General features: G+C 43.9%; 1 protein-coding gene across 3 annotated transcripts in view; it reads left to right on the top strand.

Annotated features, from left to right (window-relative positions):
- The window catches only part of ttc13 (tetratricopeptide repeat domain 13), a 115,133-nt gene that overhangs the window by 5,032 nt on the left and 88,162 nt on the right, over window positions 1-21,939 (top strand). For all 3 annotated transcript variants that reach the window (XR_010019003.1, XM_063056627.1, XM_063056628.1), the window contains exons 2-4: window positions 14,544-14,638; window positions 18,942-19,017; window positions 21,618-21,688. Coding sequence is in view for 2 of the 3 variants with exons in the window: in XM_063056627.1 (XP_062912697.1) it covers window positions 14,544-14,638; window positions 18,942-19,017; window positions 21,618-21,688 (242 nt within the window). In the remaining variant the exon portion in view is untranslated. The remainder of the gene's footprint in view (window positions 1-14,543; window positions 14,639-18,941; window positions 19,018-21,617; window positions 21,689-21,939) is intronic.

Raw genomic sequence — 21,939 nt, 5'->3', positions numbered from 1 at the left:
CACAAAATGCTGGAGGAACTCAGCTAACCAGGTAGCATTTATGGGAAAAAAAGTACAGTCAACATTTTGAGCCAAGACCCTTTGAACCCTTCCAACCGTTGAACTATGGTTGCAGGTTGCAGGTTGCATGGAGGCCTACTTTGGAAGCATGTTGAGATTTTCTTTTGGAAAGTTCTCTTCCTCTTTTACTGTTCTTGATTTCTTTTTAGTTAAGTTTAAAAAGGAAATGATCAAGAGTGACAAGCATTGTTGTGTATCAAATTTCCCTGCAAAGGTGTGCTTGTATTCTTGTCAACATCTCTCTGGAGTGTCCCCAGATTTATACTTAGGAATAATACCTACAGATTAAAACAGAAAATGTAAGTGCTATCAGGTATGGCAGCATTTGTAGAGAGAAATAGGTTATTAATAGGAAACATTAACCTGTCATTAGAACTGCTTCTGAAGCATAAAATCTCAATGTTAGCTTTGGGATTTGATGTTGGAATTTAGGACTACAATGTTGGAATTTAGGACTAAGTTAGTGCCATATGTTTTCAAATAAATTTGTTCATGGCGTCTGTGCGTATAGTGCAAGGATTTTTACCAGCCCAAATGTGAGCTGTAAAACCATGGTAGAACAATGATTAATAGCAAGTAAGAAGCCTTAACCATATGTGTATTATGTATATTGGTTTTGTTGGGTCACTGAGGATGTGTTGACACAGACTTGTCGAATGTCTTAATTCTGCTCCTATGCCATATGGTTCTTGTCTAATAAATAATAATTAGTGGAGGATTGAGAGTTTTTACACAACGATTAGTTAATGGTTGTTCCTGCTGACTTGCCAAAGTTGTAACTGAGTTAATCCATTGATACAATTTATTGTGTAGTTCCCAAACTGGGCAGTGCTGCAGTTTTCCAGAGTGCAGTAGCTTTATCAGTTATTCCAGATCAATGAAAATAAAATAAAATGCACTTTTGGGTTATATAAAATAAAACAGAAGTCTCAACAGGTCAGGCTGCATCCAGGGTAAGAAACAGTTATCATTTCAGGTCAAAATATTCAGAAGGCAGATTAACCTGAATATTTCCAGTATTTTCTGTGTTAATTCCAGCTCATTAATCTTCTACATGCATTTAAGAGAGTAGATGTGCCTTAATTTGACATCCCATCTGAAGGATACCACCTTTGACATTGCAGCATTCGCTTAGTACAATGTGGTTGTTGGCTGAAGTATTGCCATTTGCTTGGGCACAAGGTGCTGTATGTAACTGACTCCTAGCCAAACATTTCAGGGCTGCAGGTTAACCAGAGTTTGGGTGGGGTTGGGTGTATGAGATTTGAAACCATGTACCAAATAAGGTGTTGTCTAATTAGGAAGCAATAGCCATGGTTAACATTGCATTCCAGCAGCTAAATTATGATGGGCTTGTTAAGTAACATGACAGAAACCAATGTTGTCTTTGGTTTGGTTGGCTAATCTTCAACGGCATTATAGCAATTGGGCATCCTTTGAACTCTACTGTTTTTAACTGAACTCAATCTTTTCTGACTCGATTCTGTTAGAGGTAGACTGATGTTGAGCGATAAGATTATAATGTTATAGGAACAGAATTAGGCCATCTAGCCCAGTGAGTCTACTATTTCATTACGATCCATTTCCTTTTCAGCCCTAGTCTCTTGTCTTCTCCCCTGCTCCTTTCACACTCTAACTAATCAAGAATCTTTCAACTTCAACCTTAATTATACCGAATGACTTGGCCTCCACAGCCACCTGTGGCAACAAATCCCACAGAGTCAATTATCATGGAAAAGGATAGAATCAAAGAGGACAGGAAAATTTTTAATTGGGGAAAGGCAAATTATGAGGCTATAAGCTAAAACTTGCGGGTGTGAATTCGGATGATGTTTTTGCAGGGAAATGTACTACGGACATGTGGTTGATGTTTAGGGATAAATTTGTCCCGGTGAGGAAGATAAAGAATGAAGGAACCATGGGTGACAGGTGAGGTGGAAAATCTAGTCAGGTGGAAGAAGGCAGCATACATGAGGTTTAGGAAGCAAGGATCAGATGGGTCTATTGAGGAATATAGGGAAGCAAGAAAGGAGCTTAAGAAGGGGCTGTGAAGAGCAAGAAGGGGGCATGAGAAGGCCTTGGCGAGTAGGGTAAAGGAAAACCTCAAGGCATTCTTCAATTATGTGAAGACAAAAAGGCTGACAGGAGTGAAGGTAGGACCGATTAGAGATAAAGGTGGGAAGATGTGCCTGGAGGCTGTGGAAGTGAGTGAGGTCCTCAATGAATACTTCTCTTCGGTATTCACCAATGAGAGGGAACTTGATGATGGTGAGGACAATATGAGTGAGGTTGATGTTATGGAGCATGTTGATATTAAGGGAGAGGAGGTGTTGGAGTTGTTAAAATACATTAGGACAGATAAGTCCCCGGGGCCTGATGGAATATTCCCCAGGCTGCTCCACGAGGCGAGAGAAGAGATTGCTGAGCCTCTGGTTAGGATCTTTATGTCGTCATTGCCCACGGGAATGGTACCGGAGGATTGGAGAGAGGTGAATGTTGTTCCCTTGTTCAAAAAAGGTAGTAGGGATAGTCCGGGCAATTATAGACCAGTGAGCCTTACGTCTATGATGGGAAAGCTGTTGGAAAAGATTCTTAGAGATAGGATCTATAGGCATTTAGAGAATCATGGTCTAATCAGGGACAGTCAGCATGGCTTTGTGAAGGGCAGATCGTGTCTAACAAGCCTGATAGAGTTCTTTGAGGAGGTGACCAGGCATGAGGGTAGTGCAGTGGATGTGATCTATATGGATTTTAGTAAGGCATTTGACAAGGTTCCACATGGTAGGCTTATTCAGAAAGTTAGAAGGCATGGGATCCAGGGAAGTTTGGCCAGGTGGATTCAGAATTGGTTTGCCTGTAGAAGGCAGAGGGTGATGGTGGACGGAGTACATTCAGATTGGAGGATTGTGACTAGTGGTGTCCCACAAGGATCTGTTCTGGGACCTCTACTTTTCGTGATTTTTATTAACAACCTGGATGTGGGGGTAGAAGGGTGGATTGGCAAGTTTGCAGACGACACAGAGGTTGGTGGTGTTGTAGATAGTGTAGAGGATTGTCAAAGATTGCAGAGAGACGTTGATAGGATGCAGAAGTGGGCTGAGAAGTGGCAGATGGAGTTCAACCCGGAGAAGCGTGAGGTGGTACACTTTGGAAGGACAAACTCCAAGGCAGAGTACAAAGTAAATGGCAGGATACTTGGTAGTGTGGAGGAGCAGAGGGATCTCGGGGTACATGTCCACAGATCCCTGACAGTTGCCTCACAGGTGGATAGGGTAGTTAAGAAAGCTTATGGGGTGTTAGCTTTCATAAGTCGAGGGATAGAGTTTAAGACTCGCGATGTAATGATGCAGCTCTATAAAACTCTGGTTAGGCCACAATTGGAGTACTGTGTCCAGTTCTGGTCACCTCACTATAGGAAGGATGTGGAAGCATTGGAAAGAGTACAGAGGAGATTTACCAGGATGCTGCCTGGTTTAGAAAGTATGCATTATGATGAGAGATTAAGGGAGCTAGGGCGTTACTCTTTGGAGAGAAGGAGGATGAGAGGAGACATGATAGAGGTGTACAAGATAATAAGAGGAATAGATAGAGTGGATAGCCAGCGCCTCTTCCCCAGGGTACCACTGCTCAATACAAGAGGACATGGCTTTAAGGTAAGGGGTGGGAAGTTCAAGAGGGATATTAGAGGAAGGTTTTTTACTCAGAGAGTGGTTGGTGCGTGGAATGTGTGACGAGAGTACACATAGATTAAGATGTTAACTGTCCTGTGCTGGCACTAGTGGGATCAGCAGTTGGTCTGCCACCTGTCTTCAGGAGAAAGGGAGATAAGGAAAACAATGGAGCAGCATTTGGAGATGTTAATTAAGGGACAGAAGGAGAGCTGTCAAGAGCGCCCCCCCCCCCGAACCCTGAACTGTTTGAAATGATGGACAGGCGATACCCCAGCAGGGGGATAAATAGGGACAGGTTCGCTAAGGCAGGACACTCACGACACCCCGAGGTAACGAGACCCTGGAAGCGGTGCATCTCCCACAAGTCGGTGGGAGGTTTTGGAGGGCTGGTCGTGGGACCAAGCCATAGACGCACAGGGTGAAAAGGGACGATCGGCGGGAACCTGGTGTGTGTCCGCCCTTGCCTGGGTGCCAGGTTCACCGCAGAGAAACGATCGTATCTGGAAATGGAGGGGTCACGGTCGGTGACCTCAGAAGACATCACAAAGGGCTCGCCAGAAAGCTGACTGCGAAGAATATCGAAGGTCTGTGTGGAAGCTGTTTGAATATTCATTTGTTTTTGCTCTCTCTCTCCTTCCCCCCACTGTCCATCTCCCACGGCAGTGATTACTGTGAACTGAACTCAATTGAACTGAACTTTGCGTCACTTTGAAACTGGTCATTTACCCCTAGACGACGATAGAGCTTGATTGATCCTGTTATCCTAATTCTGTGTTCATGTGTGTTTATCATTGCTGAACTGTTGCATTTATTATCCTTTTGATGAGAGTACTGTGTTGCTTGTTTCTTTAATAAAACTTTCTTAGTTCTAGTAATCCAGACTCCAACTGAGTGATCCATTTCTGCTGGTTTGGCAACCCAGTTACGGGGTACGTAACATAAGTGGGGTTCTCGTCCGCGATTTTGAACGCTAAATTTGGGACGGAGTAAATTGATTGGGTTAGAATTCCCGTAAGAAAGAAAAGACAAACAGCAGAAATGGAGATTGAGGAATTTATAAAGGCGCCGACCTTGGAGGCATTAGAGGATGCCAGGAAAGCGGAATTGGCAGCTGTGGCCAAACGGTTGAATCTTGTTAAGGGGAAGTCGACAATGAGGAGAGAGGAGATACACAGAGCTATCGTAGAGCACTATGTATCTAAAGGTGTGTTTCCCCAAGAGGAGCTGGAGGTGGTGTCTATTGAAAAACCTGCTGGAGACGCGGTACAGGTGCAGCTTGAAAAACTGAGGCTGTTAGAACACGAAGAGAAGCAGTTAGAAAGACAGTTGGAGCGAGAAGAGAAAGAGAGGGACAAACAGTTGGAGAGAGAAGAGAAAGAGGGGCAATGGGAGCGAGAAGAGAGAGAGAGGCAGAGGGAAAGGGAATTTGAGCTGGAGAAGTTAAAGATAAGGGCAGAGCAGGGGCCCATGCCAAACCAAGGTGGAGGGTTCCGGGCGACCCAGGAGGTTAGGCTGGTTCCCCCATTTGACGATACCGACGTGGATCGGTACTTTCTCCATTTCGAAAAAGTTGCTACAAGTCAGGACTGGCCGAGGGATAAGTGGGCTGTTTTGCTTCAGAGTGTACTGAAAGGGAAAGCCCAACAAGCTTACTCAGCTTTGTCCGCGGAAGATGCCCAGAGCTATGAGGTGGTGAAGGAGGCCATCCTCAGGATTTATGAGTTGGTCCCGGAGGCATACCGGCAGAGGTTCCGGAATGCGAGGAAGCAGTGGGACCGCACGTATTTAGAGTTTGCCCGTGAGATGCAGACATATTGTGAGCGTTGGTGCGCCTCAAAGGGGGTAGAGGGGGATTATGACAGATTGCTACAGCTGATCCTGATTGAGTAGTTTAAAGGTTGTGTCCCTGAGGGTATGAGACCCTACCTAGATGAGAAAGAGGCAGCCACGTTAGCCGCAACTGCTAAGTTAGCGGATGAGTATGCGTTGACGCATAAAATGAAGTTTGCCCCGAGTAAAGGCTACCAGAAGGGTAGTCAGGACGTTGGGGAGAGTCCGCCAGAAAAGTCAGAAAGTAAGCCGGGGACCAGTGAGAAGGATAAGGTAGACCGGGAGCAGTCTGGTAGGAAGTCTCCTGGGGTCGTCTGTTATAATTGCGGGAAAGTCGGACACTTTGCCTCCAGGTGCTTTGCCCCAAAGAAGGAGACAGGAAAAGGAAAAATGGCGATTTTGACTGGCTGTATCGAGCTGGTAAATGAACCGCTAGGAGAAGAAAGGTCTGCCAAAGTTCAGAAAGGGCGCGAGAGGTTTATCTCGGCCGGATTGGTGTCAGTGAAGGAGGGATTAAACCCAGTTCCAGTGCAGATCTGGAGAGACACAGGAGCGTGTCAGTCACTGATATTGAAGAGTGTATTAGAGTTTAGCTCAGAGACCCAGACTGGGGAGCTCAAGGTCAAAGGTATTGGGGAAGGGACAGAGGCAGTCCGTTTGCACCAGATACATCTACAAAGCAACCTGGTCTCTGGACTAGTCACGATCGGGGTGAGGCCCGAATTACCGATGAAAGGCGTGGAGGTCTTGCTTGGTAATGACCTCGCCGGGGGAATCATGTTCCCAGCCGTGAGATTGACAGGTCAGCCTGCCAGCATTGAGGCCCCACCCATGGACTCACAGGTTCATCCCAGGGCTGCCGAAGTAAATTTAGCTGAGACGTTTCTGTCAGCCTTGTACGAGAAGGGGGTAGAAAGTGAAAAGAAGGAGTGTAGTGAAACAAGAGGTTGTGAGGGAGCTGAGACAGACTTAGCATTAGCCAGGAAAGAATTTGTGCAGGCGCAGGAGCGAGACGAGGGGCTGATGGTTTTGGTGGAGACAGCTCTCTCTGACGCAGAATTAAGAAGGGAGCCAGTAGGCTATTGTGTGGAGGAGGAAGTGCTAAGGAGGAAAGGGAGACCAAGTACCGTACCCGCAGAGGAATGGGGGGTGGTGCAAAAGAGTTATGGGGATGAGATTTTTAACCTGGCCCACAAGGTACCCCTTGGTGGACATGTTGAGGTGCTGGAGGAAACAGTCAGCGGAATCATGAAAGAGGTTTACTGGCTGCACAGGAAGAAGGATGTTATTGATTATGGCAGACGCAAACTGAGACGGTCACAGGCTTTTGATATGCTAACAAACCTAGTCGGTGTTAGTGCGGAAATCAATGAAGCTAGGGTCCCCCTGATAAGAAAAAAAAACATTTTGAAAAGATGAGTATGGTATCGACCAGATGGGAGAAGGCTATTGTTTTGGCTAGCTCTGCTGATAAGGTCTCTCCCTTAATCCCCAAACAAAGCGACTCTTTAGGAGAAGTAATTAAACGACTCGCACACGTGTGTTTGATTGTCCCGAGGCGATGCTAAGAACTGGGACGTTGGGTGGTGTTTGTTACGCTTGGTTAGCCTCGTGAGCAACACCCCTATAGAATGAGTAATTCAGTGACGAAAGGGCTGACGAACACAGAGCTGTGTATTGGCGATGTAATACGGCTGTCTGAAGCCAGCTTGATCGTGAACCTTGAAAAAAATGAGTTCGGCCACACGAAGATCATTTATCTGGGAATTGTGGTGACACAGGGGCAGCTGGCAGCGATGCATGCTAAGGTGCGGGCTATCTCTGACATCCCAACCCCGACAGACAAGAGGGCCCTCAGAAGGCTCTTGGAGATGGTGGGGTACTGTAGGAAGTTTTGCAATAACTCTGCGGTTACTACCCCTCCCCCTCCTACTAAGCCCTTGCGAGAGAAAACTAAGTTGGAATGGGACGACCCTTGTTATTGTGGTCCGGGACGAAACCCAATGAGAGGTTACTTTGATTGCAATTCATCAGTGTTTTTGGCCACTATGAAGTTTGCTAAGTTGGAGCCTGGTCTAAGGGATTATTAATAACACATAAAAGGAACAGAAAATATGATTGCTGACTATCTGTCAGGTGTTGACAATTTAAAATTCGCTGTATTAGCCAAATGGCTGATAAAGATGTATATTTGTGTGTATCAAATAATGTATTCATGTTTGTAATTTTTACCTCGGTAAAAATCCTTAAAGGTAGCGGTGTGACGAGAGTACACATAGATTAAGATGTTAACTGTCCTGTGCTGGCACCAGTGGGATCAGCAGTTGGTCTGCCACCTGTCTTCAGGGGAAAGGGAGATAAGGAAAACAATGGAGCAGCATTTGGAGATGTTAATTAAGGGACAGAAGGAGAGCTGTCAAGAGCGCCCCCCCCCCCCGAACCCTGAACTGTTTGAAATGATGGACAGGCGATACCCCAGCAGGGGGATAAATAGGGACAGGTTCGCTAAGGCAGGACACTCACGACACCCCGAGGTAACGAGACCCTGGAAGCGGTGCATCTCCCACAAGTCGGTGGGAGGTTTTGGAGGGCTGGTCGCGGGACCAAGCCATAGACGCACAGGGTGGAAAGGGACGATCGGCGGGAACCTGGTGTGTGTCCGCCCTTGCCTGGGTGCCAGGTTCACCGCAGAGAAACGATCGTATCTGGAAACGGAGGGGTCACGGTCGGTGACCTCAGAAGACATCACAAAGGGCTCGCCGGAAAGCTGACTGCGAAGAATATCGAAGGTCTGTGTGGAAGCCGTTTGAATATTCATTCGTTTTTGCGCTCTCTCTCCTTCCCCCCCACTGTCCATCTCCCACGGCAGTGATTACTTTGAACTGAACTTTGCGTCACTTTGAAACTGGTCATTTACCCCTAGACGACGATAGAGCTTGATTGATCCTGTTATCCTAATTCTGTGTACATGTGTGTTTATCATTGCTGAACTGTTGCATGTATTATCCTTTTGATTAGAGTACTGTGTTGCTTGTTTCTTTAATAAAACTTCCTTAGTTCTAGTAATCCAGACTCCAGCTGAGTGATCCATTCCTGCTGGTTTGGCAACCCAGTTACGGGGTACGTAACAAATGCACTGCCTGAGTCAGTGGTTGAGGCAGATACACTAGTGAAGTTTAAGAGACTACTAGACAGGTATATGGAGGAATCTAAGGTGGGGGCAGGGTTTGAGGGTCGGCACAACATTATGGGCCGAAGGGCCTGTACTGTACTGTGCTGTACTATTCTATGTTCTATGTCACCACTCTGACTGAAGAAATTCCTCCTCATCTCCATTCTAAATGGACATCCCCCTATTCTGAGGCTGTATCCTCTTGTCTTAGTCTCCCTCCCATTCTCTCCACTTCCACTCAAGGCCTTTCAACATATGATAGATTTTAATGAAATCATCCCTCATTAAGAAAGCGGCCAGTGAGGGAGTGGAGCTTTGAGGCTTTGACTGGAGAGATGCTGGCAATTTTGGCAGTTGGTCTGTGCAATCAAGTCAATCAAAATTTGAATAGATCAGCAGAAAGCTGTTGATTAGACAATCAAAATTTGAATAGCTCAGACTCAGCAGAAAGCAGCTGATGGGACAATCGAGGTCAGGTGACCAAGCATTTTGAAAAGCTCAAACAGATAAATAGAGGGATGGCTCAAGTGAAGCAGCCTGTGGAAAGTGGCCAGTGAGTGAGTGGGCCAGTGAAGGAGTGGAGCTTTGAGGCTTTGATGAGAAGAGGCGGGGGACGAGGTTGCTCACAGTTAGTCTTTACAATGTCTCCTGAGACGGTGATGTACCTCTCATGTGAGATGTGGCAGTCTCGGGGGAGCGCCCTTCTCCCGCAGAGTCACATCTGCCAGAAGTGCATACAGCTGGGCGATCTGGAAGACCATGTAAGGAATCTGGAGCAGCAGCTGGATGACCTTCGACTCATAAGGGAGAATGAGGCAGTCATAGATGAGAGGTACAGGGAGGTAGTCACACCTAGGCTGTTGGAAGCAGGTCATTTGGTGACAGTCAGAAGGGGGAAAGCAAAGGTGGGCAGACAGATAGTGCAGAGCACCCCTGTAGCCATTCTCCTGAATAATAAGTTTACCGTCCTGGATACTGTTGGTGAGGACGACTGACCAGGTGTGAGCCATGGTGGCAGGGCCTCCGGCACTGAGTCTGACCCGGTGGTGCAGAAGCGTGGGGCAGAGAAAAGGAGAGCTGTCGTCATTGGAGACTCTATAGTCAGGGGAGCAGACAGGAGATGTCGTGGACGTGAGAAGGACACCCGCATGGTTTGTTGCCTCCCGGGTGCCAGGGTCCGGGATGTCTCTGACCGGGTGCACGACATCCTGGTACGAGAGGGAAAGCAACCAGAAGTCGTGATACATGTTGGGACCAACGACATAGACAGGAAGAGGGATGAGGTCCTGAAGTGTGAGTTTCGGGAACTAGGCAGAAGGCTAAAGAACAGGACCTCAAGGGTGGCGTTCTCAGGATTGCTGCCAGTGCTATGTGACAGTGATGGTAAGAATTGGAGGAGATGGCAGTTGAATGCGTGGCTGAGGAGTTGGTGCAGGGAGCAAGATTTCAGATTTTTGGATCATTGGGATCTCTTCTGGGAAAAGTGGGACCTGTACAGATTGGATGGGTTGCACCTGAACTCGAGGGGGAGCAATATTCTTGCAGGTAGGTTCGCTAGCATGGTTCGGGAGTGTTTAAACCCATTTGCAAGGGGGATGGGACCCAGAGCAATAGAGCAGTGAAAGAAGTGCATGGAGTAAAGTCAGATCTAACATATAGAGAGGCTTTGAGGAAAGAGAAGCAGAATAAACGGTGTAAAGACAGTAAGGTAGAAGGGCTGAAATGTGTTCAATGCAAGAAGCACCAGGAACAAAGGTGATGAACTGACAGCTTGGATACATACATGGAATTATGACGTAGTGGCCATTACAGAGACTTGGCTGGCACCAGGGCAGGAATGGATTCTCAATATTCCTGGATTTCAGTACTTTAAAAGGGATAGAGAGGGCGGAAAAAGGCGAGAAGGGGTGGCATTACTGGTCAGGGATACTGTTACAGCCACAGAAAGGGTGGGTGATGTAGCAGGATCCTCTTTTGAGTCAGTATGGGTGGAAGTCAGGAATAGGAGGGAAGCAGTTACTCTATTGCGGGTATTCTGTAGGCCCCCTGGTAGCAGCAGAGATACAGAGGAGCAGATTGGGAGGTAGATTTTGGAAAGGTGCAAAAATAACAGGGTTGTTATCATGGGTGACTTTAACTTCCCAGTTCTCAGTGAACAGAGGGAAAGGAGGTTAAGATCAATGAAGAATGTTTAATATTTAAGATGTCTAAGATCCCTAACACAGCACAAAATGCACTGTCTGCTGTTCAGTGTTTCTTGCAAAAACGTACTTTTGAGATTTGGACTCGTTCTAACAGACAGTTCAAGGCATAAGGAAGGTTGTGGGTGCATGGAACACACTGCTGGGGGGTGGTAGTAGAGACAGATAGATTAGGGACATTTAGGAAACTTAGATAGGCACATGGATGATAGAAAAATAGAGGGCTATCTAAGAGGGAAGAGTTAGATTGATCTTGGAGTTGGCCCTTTGTGGACAATCTTCTATGATTGCTATTATAACTTGCTTATTGAAAGCTCCTCCGAATCTGCTGGAAATGTAAGTGAATCAATGTTAGCAGTCTGTCCGAGGTATAATTAAACCTCCATTCAGCAATCCAGATCGCTTGCATGACCCACACCAAAACACTGAAGCACCTGCTGGTTCTAGCTCTGTCATGGGAAGAGAACATCATGTGGAGAGCGGAACAGATTCAAAGGTCTTCTCAAAGCCTCAAGGAAATGCATTATCCATACTGACTGTTGTGAATTCTTGGCCTATGACTGCTCAGAAATGCAGAAGGACCAGTTGGGATGGTATTGAGAACCTCAATAGTGTGCACCAGATGTTCACAGAGCACGGCGTAAACAGTGGAAACTGGCCATCTGTTGAGCACCTACTACACTGTTTGTAGTGAAGTCTGCAGGTCCCATGTTAGCCTCATCAGCCAACTGAAATCCCATAAAACCTGACTGGAAGTAAGTCCTTGTGATTGCAGCCTAGGAAGATAAAGAACGTTTATGATGGATGGAGTGTAGCAGGTTCAGAGACTGTAGGTTAAAGGGAATAATAATGGTGGAAGAATTGAAATTATCAACATCACACAGTTAGTAATGAATAGTTTGTTTCATTAGCAATGAAATTGGTGCCTCTTCTTGCACTAAAACAAGCTCTTAATTTCATTACTTTTACAACCAATTATTACCCTTCACTCCTCCTCATGGCCATTCTCTTGATTTTTTTTTTCCCCCTTACTTTCTAACTCCAACTCTATATCAGGGGATGGGCAAGCCATTAACATCCACTTCAGCCAGTAAGTTACACCTTGCCTTTTGTGAGGATCCATTCCATTCCTTCAGTTCCTCTGGCTCTGTTGCAATTGCTCTGATGTTGAGCTGTTCCATTCGAACATCTCTAATATTCCACCTTCATTAGTCATGGCTAACTGACTAGCTTACTGGACAGAGCCCTTGAATGTATAGTTCTTTTTCCTAAACACAAGAGATTCTGGGAATGCTGGAAATCCAGAGCAATATGCGAAATGCTGGAGGAAGTCAGTAGGTCAGGCAGGATTTATGGAGAGAAATAAACAGTTGACTATGTGGGCCTAGACCCTTCAGCAGGACTCATGAAGAGTTTCAACTCAAAATGTCGACTGTTTATTCCTCTCCATAGATGCTGTTTGACCCACTGAGTCATCTACTTCCTGCTCCTCTACTTTCACTTCTTCTGGACATGGCACAAGCTGAGTTCCTGTGGTACTTAGCTTCCACCCCACACCAACCTCTGCAATCAGCAGATAATCCTTATCCTTTGCAATTTCTTCGAGCTCCAACAAGACAGCCACAGACACATATTCTCCTCCCTTTCAGCATTTTAAAGGAATCATGTCCTTCACAATTTCTTGGTCTACGCTTCTGTCCCCACCTATTCCATGTTGTATGGCACTTTTCCAGGTAGGCACAAGAGTTGCCATACCTGTCCTTTCACCTGTCACCATCCATATATCCAGATAGTCTATTCAGTGATCATCTTGCACTATTTCCAATCTGTGTTCATGGTATGGCCTCCTCTGCATTGGAGAAACCCAATGCTGATTGGGTGATTGTGTTTAGTCCACAGTCGTGACCCTGAGCTTCTGATTCCCTACCACTCTAATTCACTATCCCACATCCACTCTGATCTGTCCATAGCCTCCTGATCAGTAAAATAAGGCCCAATGTAAGTTGGAATATGTCATCCTCTGTCTGGGCATATTGTGGCCTGCAAGACTTGATATTGAATTATCCAACTTCTGATAATCTCTTTTTTTCTGTTTGTATCAGCACTGACCAATTTTACCAGCTATCTTCTTCTCCTGCTTTCTTCCTTTTGTATATTTATGTATGATTTCGGATTATCTTTTGTTGCACCATTGCCTTCCCTCACCTTTTCTGCTACCCAGACTAATCTGTTTCTCTCTTTCGGAGTTCTGAAGAATCTCAGACTTGAAATGTTAACTTTTTCTCTTTGCATAGTTGTTGCCTGCTGATCTGCAGGGCTTATTCATCATTTTCTATTTCAATTTCAGGTGCCTAGTATCAGCCCTTTAAAAAGTTTCATTTTTAAGTAATTTGAAGTTGCAAATTTTACAGATGCAAAGATTTCTTTTCATTATTTTCCCATAGTACAACAATTCATACAATTGACTACTTTTGCGGTGATGATTATTAAGCAAAGCATCTCTGTGCATCAAGATGCATCCCACAAACAGAAGAGAGGAACATGGTATTGGCTGAGGGGAAAGAAGAGCTCACACAAAAAGTTGGAGGAACTCAGCGGATCGGGCAGCACCTATGGAAAGGAATAAATAGTCGATGTTTTGGGCTGAGACCCTTCATCATGCAGCCAGACCTGTTGAGCTCCTCCAGTATTCTGTGTGTATTTACTGCCCATTACACCAGTGGCATTTAGGGCAGCAATGAAGGGCTTCCTTCATCATGTCAGTAGCTTCCTCTCAGTTTTCCCTACTTTCAGTCATGCAAGTCTCTGCTGGAGACTCAGGAATACCATCACACTCAGATGTAGATGGATTCTTCTTTGCTGTTTCCAAGAGGATCACAACCTTGTAGGGTTTGGAGGCTTGCGGTACCTCAATGACCCAGAGAGTTATGTTGGCTGGAGTCAGGGCATTAAACTTTGGCTCTCAGTAGGATCACCCATACCAAACAAGTTAAAGAATAGAGGCCAAACTGAGAGAGGTCCACTGGTGGACAACAGAGAACCGGTCCACAGCTTTGGGGATTCAGCTCAGGGCTGACAACCCTGACTGGTAAAACAAAGTTGTGCGTGTGTGTGTGTTGCTCCAAATTTCCAGCATCTGCAGAATCTCTTGTGCCTAGGAAAGAGGAGCTCAGCAGTTTTAAACAAAAGCCCAATGGTTGCAATATCAGAAATACATACAAGAAACTAAAGCTATTGGATTCTGCAGCAAAGAGACAAATGTATCAACCCAAAATGTCAACTGATCCTTTGCTTTCACAGGTGCTGCCCCACCAGTTGAATTCCTCCAGCAGTTTGTATTTTGTGTGCAGTTAGAGCAAAGGGGCGGGACATAAGATTCATGACTGATAAGTTATGGCCAATTGCCTTATACCATTGGTGCCAGATCCATGAACAAAACCAGTTTTGTCATAGTGACATACAGCATTCAAGCTCTATGGCCCAGTGAGTCAATGGCGACCAGGGTGTCCATCCAGTTATTTGTGAATTGGCAGATTCTGTATAAACTTTTATCATGGGGCTATTGTTTTAAATTACTTAGTGGAAGATTTGTTTTGTTTAATGCTTTAGAATCTTCATTTTTGAATCCTGAGGACACCGATTGTGTGCCTAGAGGAGCTCCACCCTGTGAACCTGTGCCATCCCTGGATACAGAAAAAATTCTGGTATGTTTTCCTGTATTATAAATAAAAGTAGGGCACAGGCTCATTAAACCAGTGGTTTGACATTGCTGATTCTGAAGGCGCTGTAGTTGTGTTGCTTTGAAGTTCTATTGCACGCTGCACTTGTGCACCACTGATTTTTTTTAAGAGAGAGATACAGCATTGTTCAGGCCCTCTGGCCCAACAATCCTGTATCTTCTAATTACACCCATGTGACCAATTAACCTGTTGTGTAATCCGTGTCTATTTGGAATGGGAAAGGAAACAGGAGCACCCGGAGGAAACTAGAGTGAAACCCATGCAGTCACCACAGGGAGAACGTACAACTTCTTATGGACAACAGCAGAATTAACTAAGGTCACTGGTGCTGTAATTAGATTAATTGCTATGTTACTGTGCTACCCCTTAGGAAGTCCTTTTCTTTTTTTTAAAGAGCGATACTGACCTTGGATTTCAAAGGAAATCTAAGAGTCAGTGCATTAATTTATTAATCATTCATCTGAAATTAAACCTAGACAACTTCTTAAGATTCAAAAATTCCAATCTCTCCTTAGAGTGAAGGAGGGTGAGAAGCGACTTTATAGAGGTATGCAAGATGATAAGAGGCATAGATAGAGTGGACAGCCAATAACTTTTTCCCAGGGTGGAATTGGGCATCGTTTTAAAGTAAGTGGAGGAAAATTTACAGAGATATTTTCCCCACAGAGTGGAGAGGGCCTGGAATACGCTGCTGTGGACAACAGTAGAGGCTGATAGATTAGGGACATTTAAGAGACTCTTGGGTAGGTATGTGGATGAAAGGAAAATGATTGTGGGAAGGGTTAAATTGATTGAGAATTAGGTTACATGGTGGGCTGTTTATGCTCTATTTTAGCCTGTTTGTTATACTTCAACGTGTAAAATAGCTTTTTTAACATACATGATTTTTATAAGTACTTTTTAATAAATCTGATTCTGATACTAACTGCCACAAGTGTTCTCGATGTCAGTCTGTTGAGTTGCAACTAGGATGGTAGAAAGATGAGCACAGAAGAGGGCCACATCCACATCAACCATGATGCCTATCAATGCTAATCTGATTTGTCTGCATGAGGCCTCTATCCCTCTGTGTTTCCTATCCAAGTACCTGTACAAATACTTTGTATCTACCTCTACCATTTCCATTGCAGTTTGTTCCAGGTACTCATCACCCATGTGGAAACGTACCCACTCAGATCTCCGTTTCACATGTGTCCTCTAATACTAGACTCTCCTTCTGTGGGACAAAGACTCTGACTCTCCATGCCCTCCAATTTTATACCCCTCTATAAAGTCACCACTCAGCCTCCTACATTGCTTTAAGAATAAACCTAGCTTATTCAACTGACTTAACTAGAGCCTTCCTTTCCAGGTAACATCCTGGTGAATCTCTTCTACACCCTTTATATTGCTCTCACATTCTTCCAGTATTTTCTTGACCAAAATTGAACCCATTTCACAATATGTAGTCTGACCAATGTTTAGTGCAGCCACAACATGACATCCCAACTCTTGTACTCAATAAGGCACATCTATAAAGGCAAACATACCAAATTTCTAATGTCCCCATTGTTCTCCTATGAGAATTTGACTTCCCAGAGTGTATTATCTTACACTTGTCTGGATTGAATTCACTTGTCACTGCTGTGCCCAACTTTCCAGCTGATTTGTGCTATTCTTGGTTAACCTTTGCTGCTTAACTGGTAACCAGTTATCTAACTAATATTATTTGATTGTAAATTTCTCTGTATCATTTTCAGAAATTGTGCAGAAGTTATTTTATGGCATTATATCAACATTATTTGGGCATTTGGTTTTAAAGGACATGGTGGCAGATTAATCAGACAAATTATAAATAGCAGTTGTCAAAAATGTGGAAGTGTTCAATAAGTTTTAATTAAAAATATTAGCTCAGTCAGATTATATTTGAATTTCTGTAATGGGAAATAAATGTAAGATTTATGTAAGACGCATCACTTACTGAATACTTGAGAAAGTCAATAATTTTGATAATATTGGAGATTCTTCCTTAATCATAAGTCATTCTTGGTTTATTTATTATTATTATCGTTATGTTTACTGAGATGTCATGAAAAACCTTTGTTTGCATGCCGGCTGGGCAGATCATACCATACTTAGGTACATCAAGGTAATTTAAAAGAAAATTTTAACGTCATAGTTTATGTTAGATTATCATTTATTGACTACATCTTAATACTATAATTCCAAGCATACGCATCTTCAAACTAATAAGACTGGGTTTCAACATCTTCCTTTGCAATCAGACTTTTGACTTGATGAATAACCTGTAAGGGAAGGCAACACCACCTCCTCCACAATTTTCCTCAGCCCTGGCTGTGTTCTTAGTCTCTACTCTGCTCCATGTACACTGTAGACTGCATGGCCAGCTTCTGCTCGTATCTCCATCTACAAGTTTGTAGATAATAGTGTGCCATATCTCAAATAACGATGAGTCAGAAAACAGGAAGAAAATGGAGAGTCCCGTGACGTGGTATCATGACAGCAACGTGCTTGACCTACTAGGGTCCTCCAGCAGATTGTACAGAGTTACTTGAGGTATAGGCTCTTTATTAACTTAGTCCCTTGGGATGATGAAGGATGATTTGCTTCTCTTAGGTAACTGATGAGGCCTATGTATCTGAATTATGCCACTGGAAGTGCTTGGCACGATGCGGGGGTCGGGGGCAGGTTGATTGGGAAGTATGTACTAAAACATAGAAACATAGAAAACCTACAGCACAATACAGGCCCTTCGGCCCACAAAGTTGTGCCGAACATGTCCCTACCTTAGAAATTACCAGGCTTACCTATAGGCGTCTTATTTTTCTAAGCTCCATGTACCTATCCAAAAATCTCTTAAAAGACCCTATCGTATCTGCCTCCACCACCATCGCTGGCAGCCCATTCCCCGCACTCACCACTCTCTGAGTGTAAAACTTACCCCTGACATCTCCTCTGTACCTACTCCCCAGCACCTTAAACCTGTGTCCTCTTGTGGCAGCCATTTCAGCCCTGGGAAAAAGCCTCTGATTATCCACACGATCAATGCCTCTCATCATCTTATACACCTCTATCGGGTCACCTCTCATCCTCCATCGCTCCAAGGACAAAAGGCCAAGTTCGCTCAACCTGTTCTCATAAGGCATGCTCCCCAATCCAGGCAGCATCCTTGTAAATCTCCTCTGCACCCTTTCTATGGCTTCCACATCCTTCCTGTAGTGAGGCAACCAGAACTGAGCACAGTACTCAAGTGGGGTCTGACCAGGGTCCTATATAGCTGCAGCATTACCTATCGGCTCCTAAGTTCAATTCCACGATTGATGAAGCCTTCTTAACCACAGAGTCCTGCGCAGCTGCTTTGAGCATCCTATGGACTTGGACCCCAAGATCCTTCTGATCCTCCACACTGCCATGAGTCTTACCATTAATACTATATTCTGCCATCATATTTGACCTACCAAAATGAACCACTTCACACTTTCCTGGGTTGAACTCCATCTGCCACTTCTCAGCCCAGTTTTGCATCCTATCAATGTCCCACTGTAATCTCTGACAGTACTCCACACCATCCACAACACCTCCAACCTTTGTGTTATCAGCAAACTTACTAACCCATCCCTCCAATTCCTCATCCAGGTCAATTATAAAAATCAGGAAGAGTAATGGTCCCAGAACAGATCCCTGAGGCACACCACTGGTGACCGACCATTTTTACCATTACCATTTTTACTCTTACCATTTTTGCTGCACTTAAGTGCAGTTCTGTCTCAAGCCAGTTCTAACCAACTGCCTCACAGTTCCATCGAGCCTATTTTAATCTTGAACTCCAGTCCGGATTGTTCGTGTGGAGTTTGCACATTCTCCCTTTGACTGTGTGGGTTTCCTCCATGTGCTCTGGTTCTCTCCCACATCCCAGAAAGGTTAATTGGCACCTACCACCAGTCTCAAGGACATCTAATATGCTGTTATAAGACTTCCATAGACAATAAAATGAACTCTTGAACTCATAATCTGCCTTGTCAAGGCCTTTGGATTTTATTTGTCTACCTGGAGGGCAATTTCTCTGTAACTGTTACAATTTAATCTGCATTCTGTTATTGTTTTCCTTTGTACTAGCTCCATATGGTATTGTAACAAATTGATCCGTTTGAATGGTATACAAGTCTTTCACTGTACACGTGACAATAATAAGCCTATTTACTTTCTTCACTTTATGGTTTATTGGTCTATGTTCCTTGCACTAATGCGTTATGTTTCTCACTTGCAGAGTCAAGCTAAAGTTTTGTCTGAACAAAAGAGATTTCCATTTGCTACCATTGATGCAAATACGAATGAGGAATTAGGTAGGCATTGTCCATTCATATTTTGAAGATGGATTATCAAGATAAGGAAAAACTATTTTTGAAAAAAACAAAATTTATGTAATCTTCCTCTTTTTGTGTCCTGTCATATTTCTTGGCAATTAACTGTAACTGCTACCAGGATGTAGTTAGTGTTGGTCTATAGGATTGAATATAGACAATTCCATTTGTCTTCCATTAGTGGGAAAGTACCAAGTAATTGTACTGAATTGTTTACTTGAAGGGAGCTGGACTTTCTGTGCACCATGGAAAGCATCTTATCTGGATGCAACATGGCTTGGAATGGCAACTGCTCTGCTCGTGACTTCAAGAAACTGCAGAGCTTTGTGGACACATTTTGGAAACCAATTTCCCTACAACTGACTCTGTCCACATTTTCAAGTGCCTGAGTAGATCAGCCAACATAATCAAAGACACCACCCATCTCAGAATCTATTGGGGCAGTGCACAGTTGGAAATTTGCTGTGTTAGAGTTGGATGGCTGAAGAGTGTGGTGCATTTGGATAATTAGTGACTTAAAGAGGAACTTGTTGCAAGTGTGACTTTGTGAAGTCTTTACCTTCTTACCCCATTCAAATTTTTTTCATCACTGCCACTGCCTTCAGCTCCATAAATGGGTTGGGTATATTTACAGCAAAAATTGATAGTTTCCTGATTGGTCAGGTGTCAAAGGTTATGGCAGGAAGGTGGGTGTGTGGGTTGAGTGGGATCAGTGATTAGCCATGATGGAATGGCGGAGCAGACTCAGTGAGCTGAATGGCCTAACTCTGCTCCTGTGTCTTCTGCTGCTTGATTATATCTGTGAGGATGACTCGTATGAAAAGATTGATAGTTGGAACTAAACACGAGATTCTGCAGATGTTGGAAATCTAGAGCAACGCACACAAAATGCTGGAGGAACTCAGCAGGTCAAGCAGCATTCTCTCCATATCCTTTGATGCCCTGATGGATCAGGAAACGATCACTTGCATCTTAAATATACCCACGGATTTAAGTGTGACAGAGCATTCCACAGATTCATGACTCTGGCTAAAAAAAATTCCTCCTCACCTCTGTTCTAAACGGTCACCTCTCAATTTTGAGGCTGTGCCTTCTAATTCTGGATACCCCCACCATAGGAAACCTCCTCTCCACGTCTACCTTATCTAGTCCTTTCAACATTCAGTAGGTTTTAATGAGATCCCGACACATTATTCTAAATTCCAGTAAGTATAGCTCCAAAGCTGTCAAATGCTCCTATATGTTAACCCCTTCCTTCCCAGAATCATCTTTGTGAACCTCCTCTGGACTCTCTTCAATGACGACACATCTTTTCCGAGATATTGGGCCCAAAACTGTAGGGGACGGAATACGAGCTAGAGGGTGGTAGGTGAAGCCAGTTGGGTTGGGGTAGCGGGGGATGAAGTAAGAGGCTGGGAAGTGATAGATGAAAAAGATAAAGGGCTAGAAAAGATGGAATCTGATAAGAGAGGAGAGTGGGACATGTGTGGTGGGGATCTCATTGAAGGGCCTTGACAGAGTGGATGTTTCCTATGGTGGGGGAGACTTAAGACCAGAGGACACAACCGCAGAATAGAGGTTTGTCCATTTAGAATGGAAATTAGGAATTTGTTTAGCCAGAGAGTGGTGAATCTGTGGAATTTGTTGCTACAGGTGGCTGTGGAGGCCAAGTCATTGGGTATTTTTAAGGCAGAAGTTGATAGAATCTTGACTAGTCGGGGCATAAAGGGATACGGAGAGAAAGCAGGAGACTGGCGCTGAGAGGGAAATGAATCAGCCATGATGAAAGAACAGAACAGACTTAATGGGCCAAATGGCCTGATTCTGTTCCTATATCTTACGGTCTTATAGTCTTATGAAATGATATGCAGGTGAGGATAAGAGTTAAGAGGCCAGAGTGGTGAAATGAAGAAGAAAGTTGGTGTGGGTGTGGGGTGGGGAATAATTATCAGATGTTGGAGAAATCAGTGTTCATGCTATCAGATCGGAGGCTACCTAGACAAAATATGAGGTGTTGCTCCTTCAGCCTGGCAGTGGCCTCAGAGGCAAAGGATTGACATGGTGGAATGGTAATAAGAATTAAGATGGTTGGCCACTGGGAAATTCCACTTTTCACAGATGGAATGGAGGTGCTTGACATTTTAGTAAGGACTAATTGTTCATCAGAATATATGAAGTTATATCTCTGTAATACCGTTGGTGTTTTGGTATAATTATCAAAAGGTAGTTTCTTTCCTTGAATCCTGTTGATGCAACTTGAGATCTAGACATCAGCACGCGTACAAAATAAAAAAAAACTTTTGCTGGTGTTCAATATTTATAAGTGCTCTTGACCCATTCAGGTGGTTGCATACAGGATTTGAAATAACAATAACTGAAATAAAATGTTCACTGAACTTTTCTGGCCTTCCATTCATATGAGTTATTATTTCTCATGCAATATTGCCCAGGGTATTTATGTTTAAACTTGGAATATTTTAATCCATCCTCAGCTTGTCTCATGATGTCCTGAGTTTAATCTGTTAAACAAAAATAGATCTTAGTAAGTAATTGCCTTGTGTTTATACACAATATTTTCCCAGCATTTGGCTATGCCTTGATTGGAAATACCTTGTATGATGAAGCAATAAAGCATTTCTCAGCCCTGTTACAGGTATGTATATTTTATTAAAATTACAATAAAATTGCACTCATTCTCTTTTTGGGAGTTATTTACATGTATATTAAAATATATGAAAGCCAGGATTGCATGTAAGTATTTTGTTTTGTAAGACTGGTATTTATGCCTTGCTAGGGTGAAGATTGGGCATCTTTCCACATTTGGCAGATGAATGCTTGAAGTTGTTTGGAAATCAAATACTTTACATTTGACATTAAGTGACCTCAGTTATAGATATTTGATTG

Source organism: Mobula hypostoma, chromosome 8, assembly GCF_963921235.1.
Source record: "Mobula hypostoma chromosome 8, sMobHyp1.1, whole genome shotgun sequence".
NCBI classification, from domain to species: domain Eukaryota; kingdom Metazoa; phylum Chordata; class Chondrichthyes; order Myliobatiformes; family Myliobatidae; genus Mobula; species Mobula hypostoma.
Note: the sequence above shows the minus strand (reverse complement) of the source record. Positions and strands in the feature narration are given on the sequence as shown.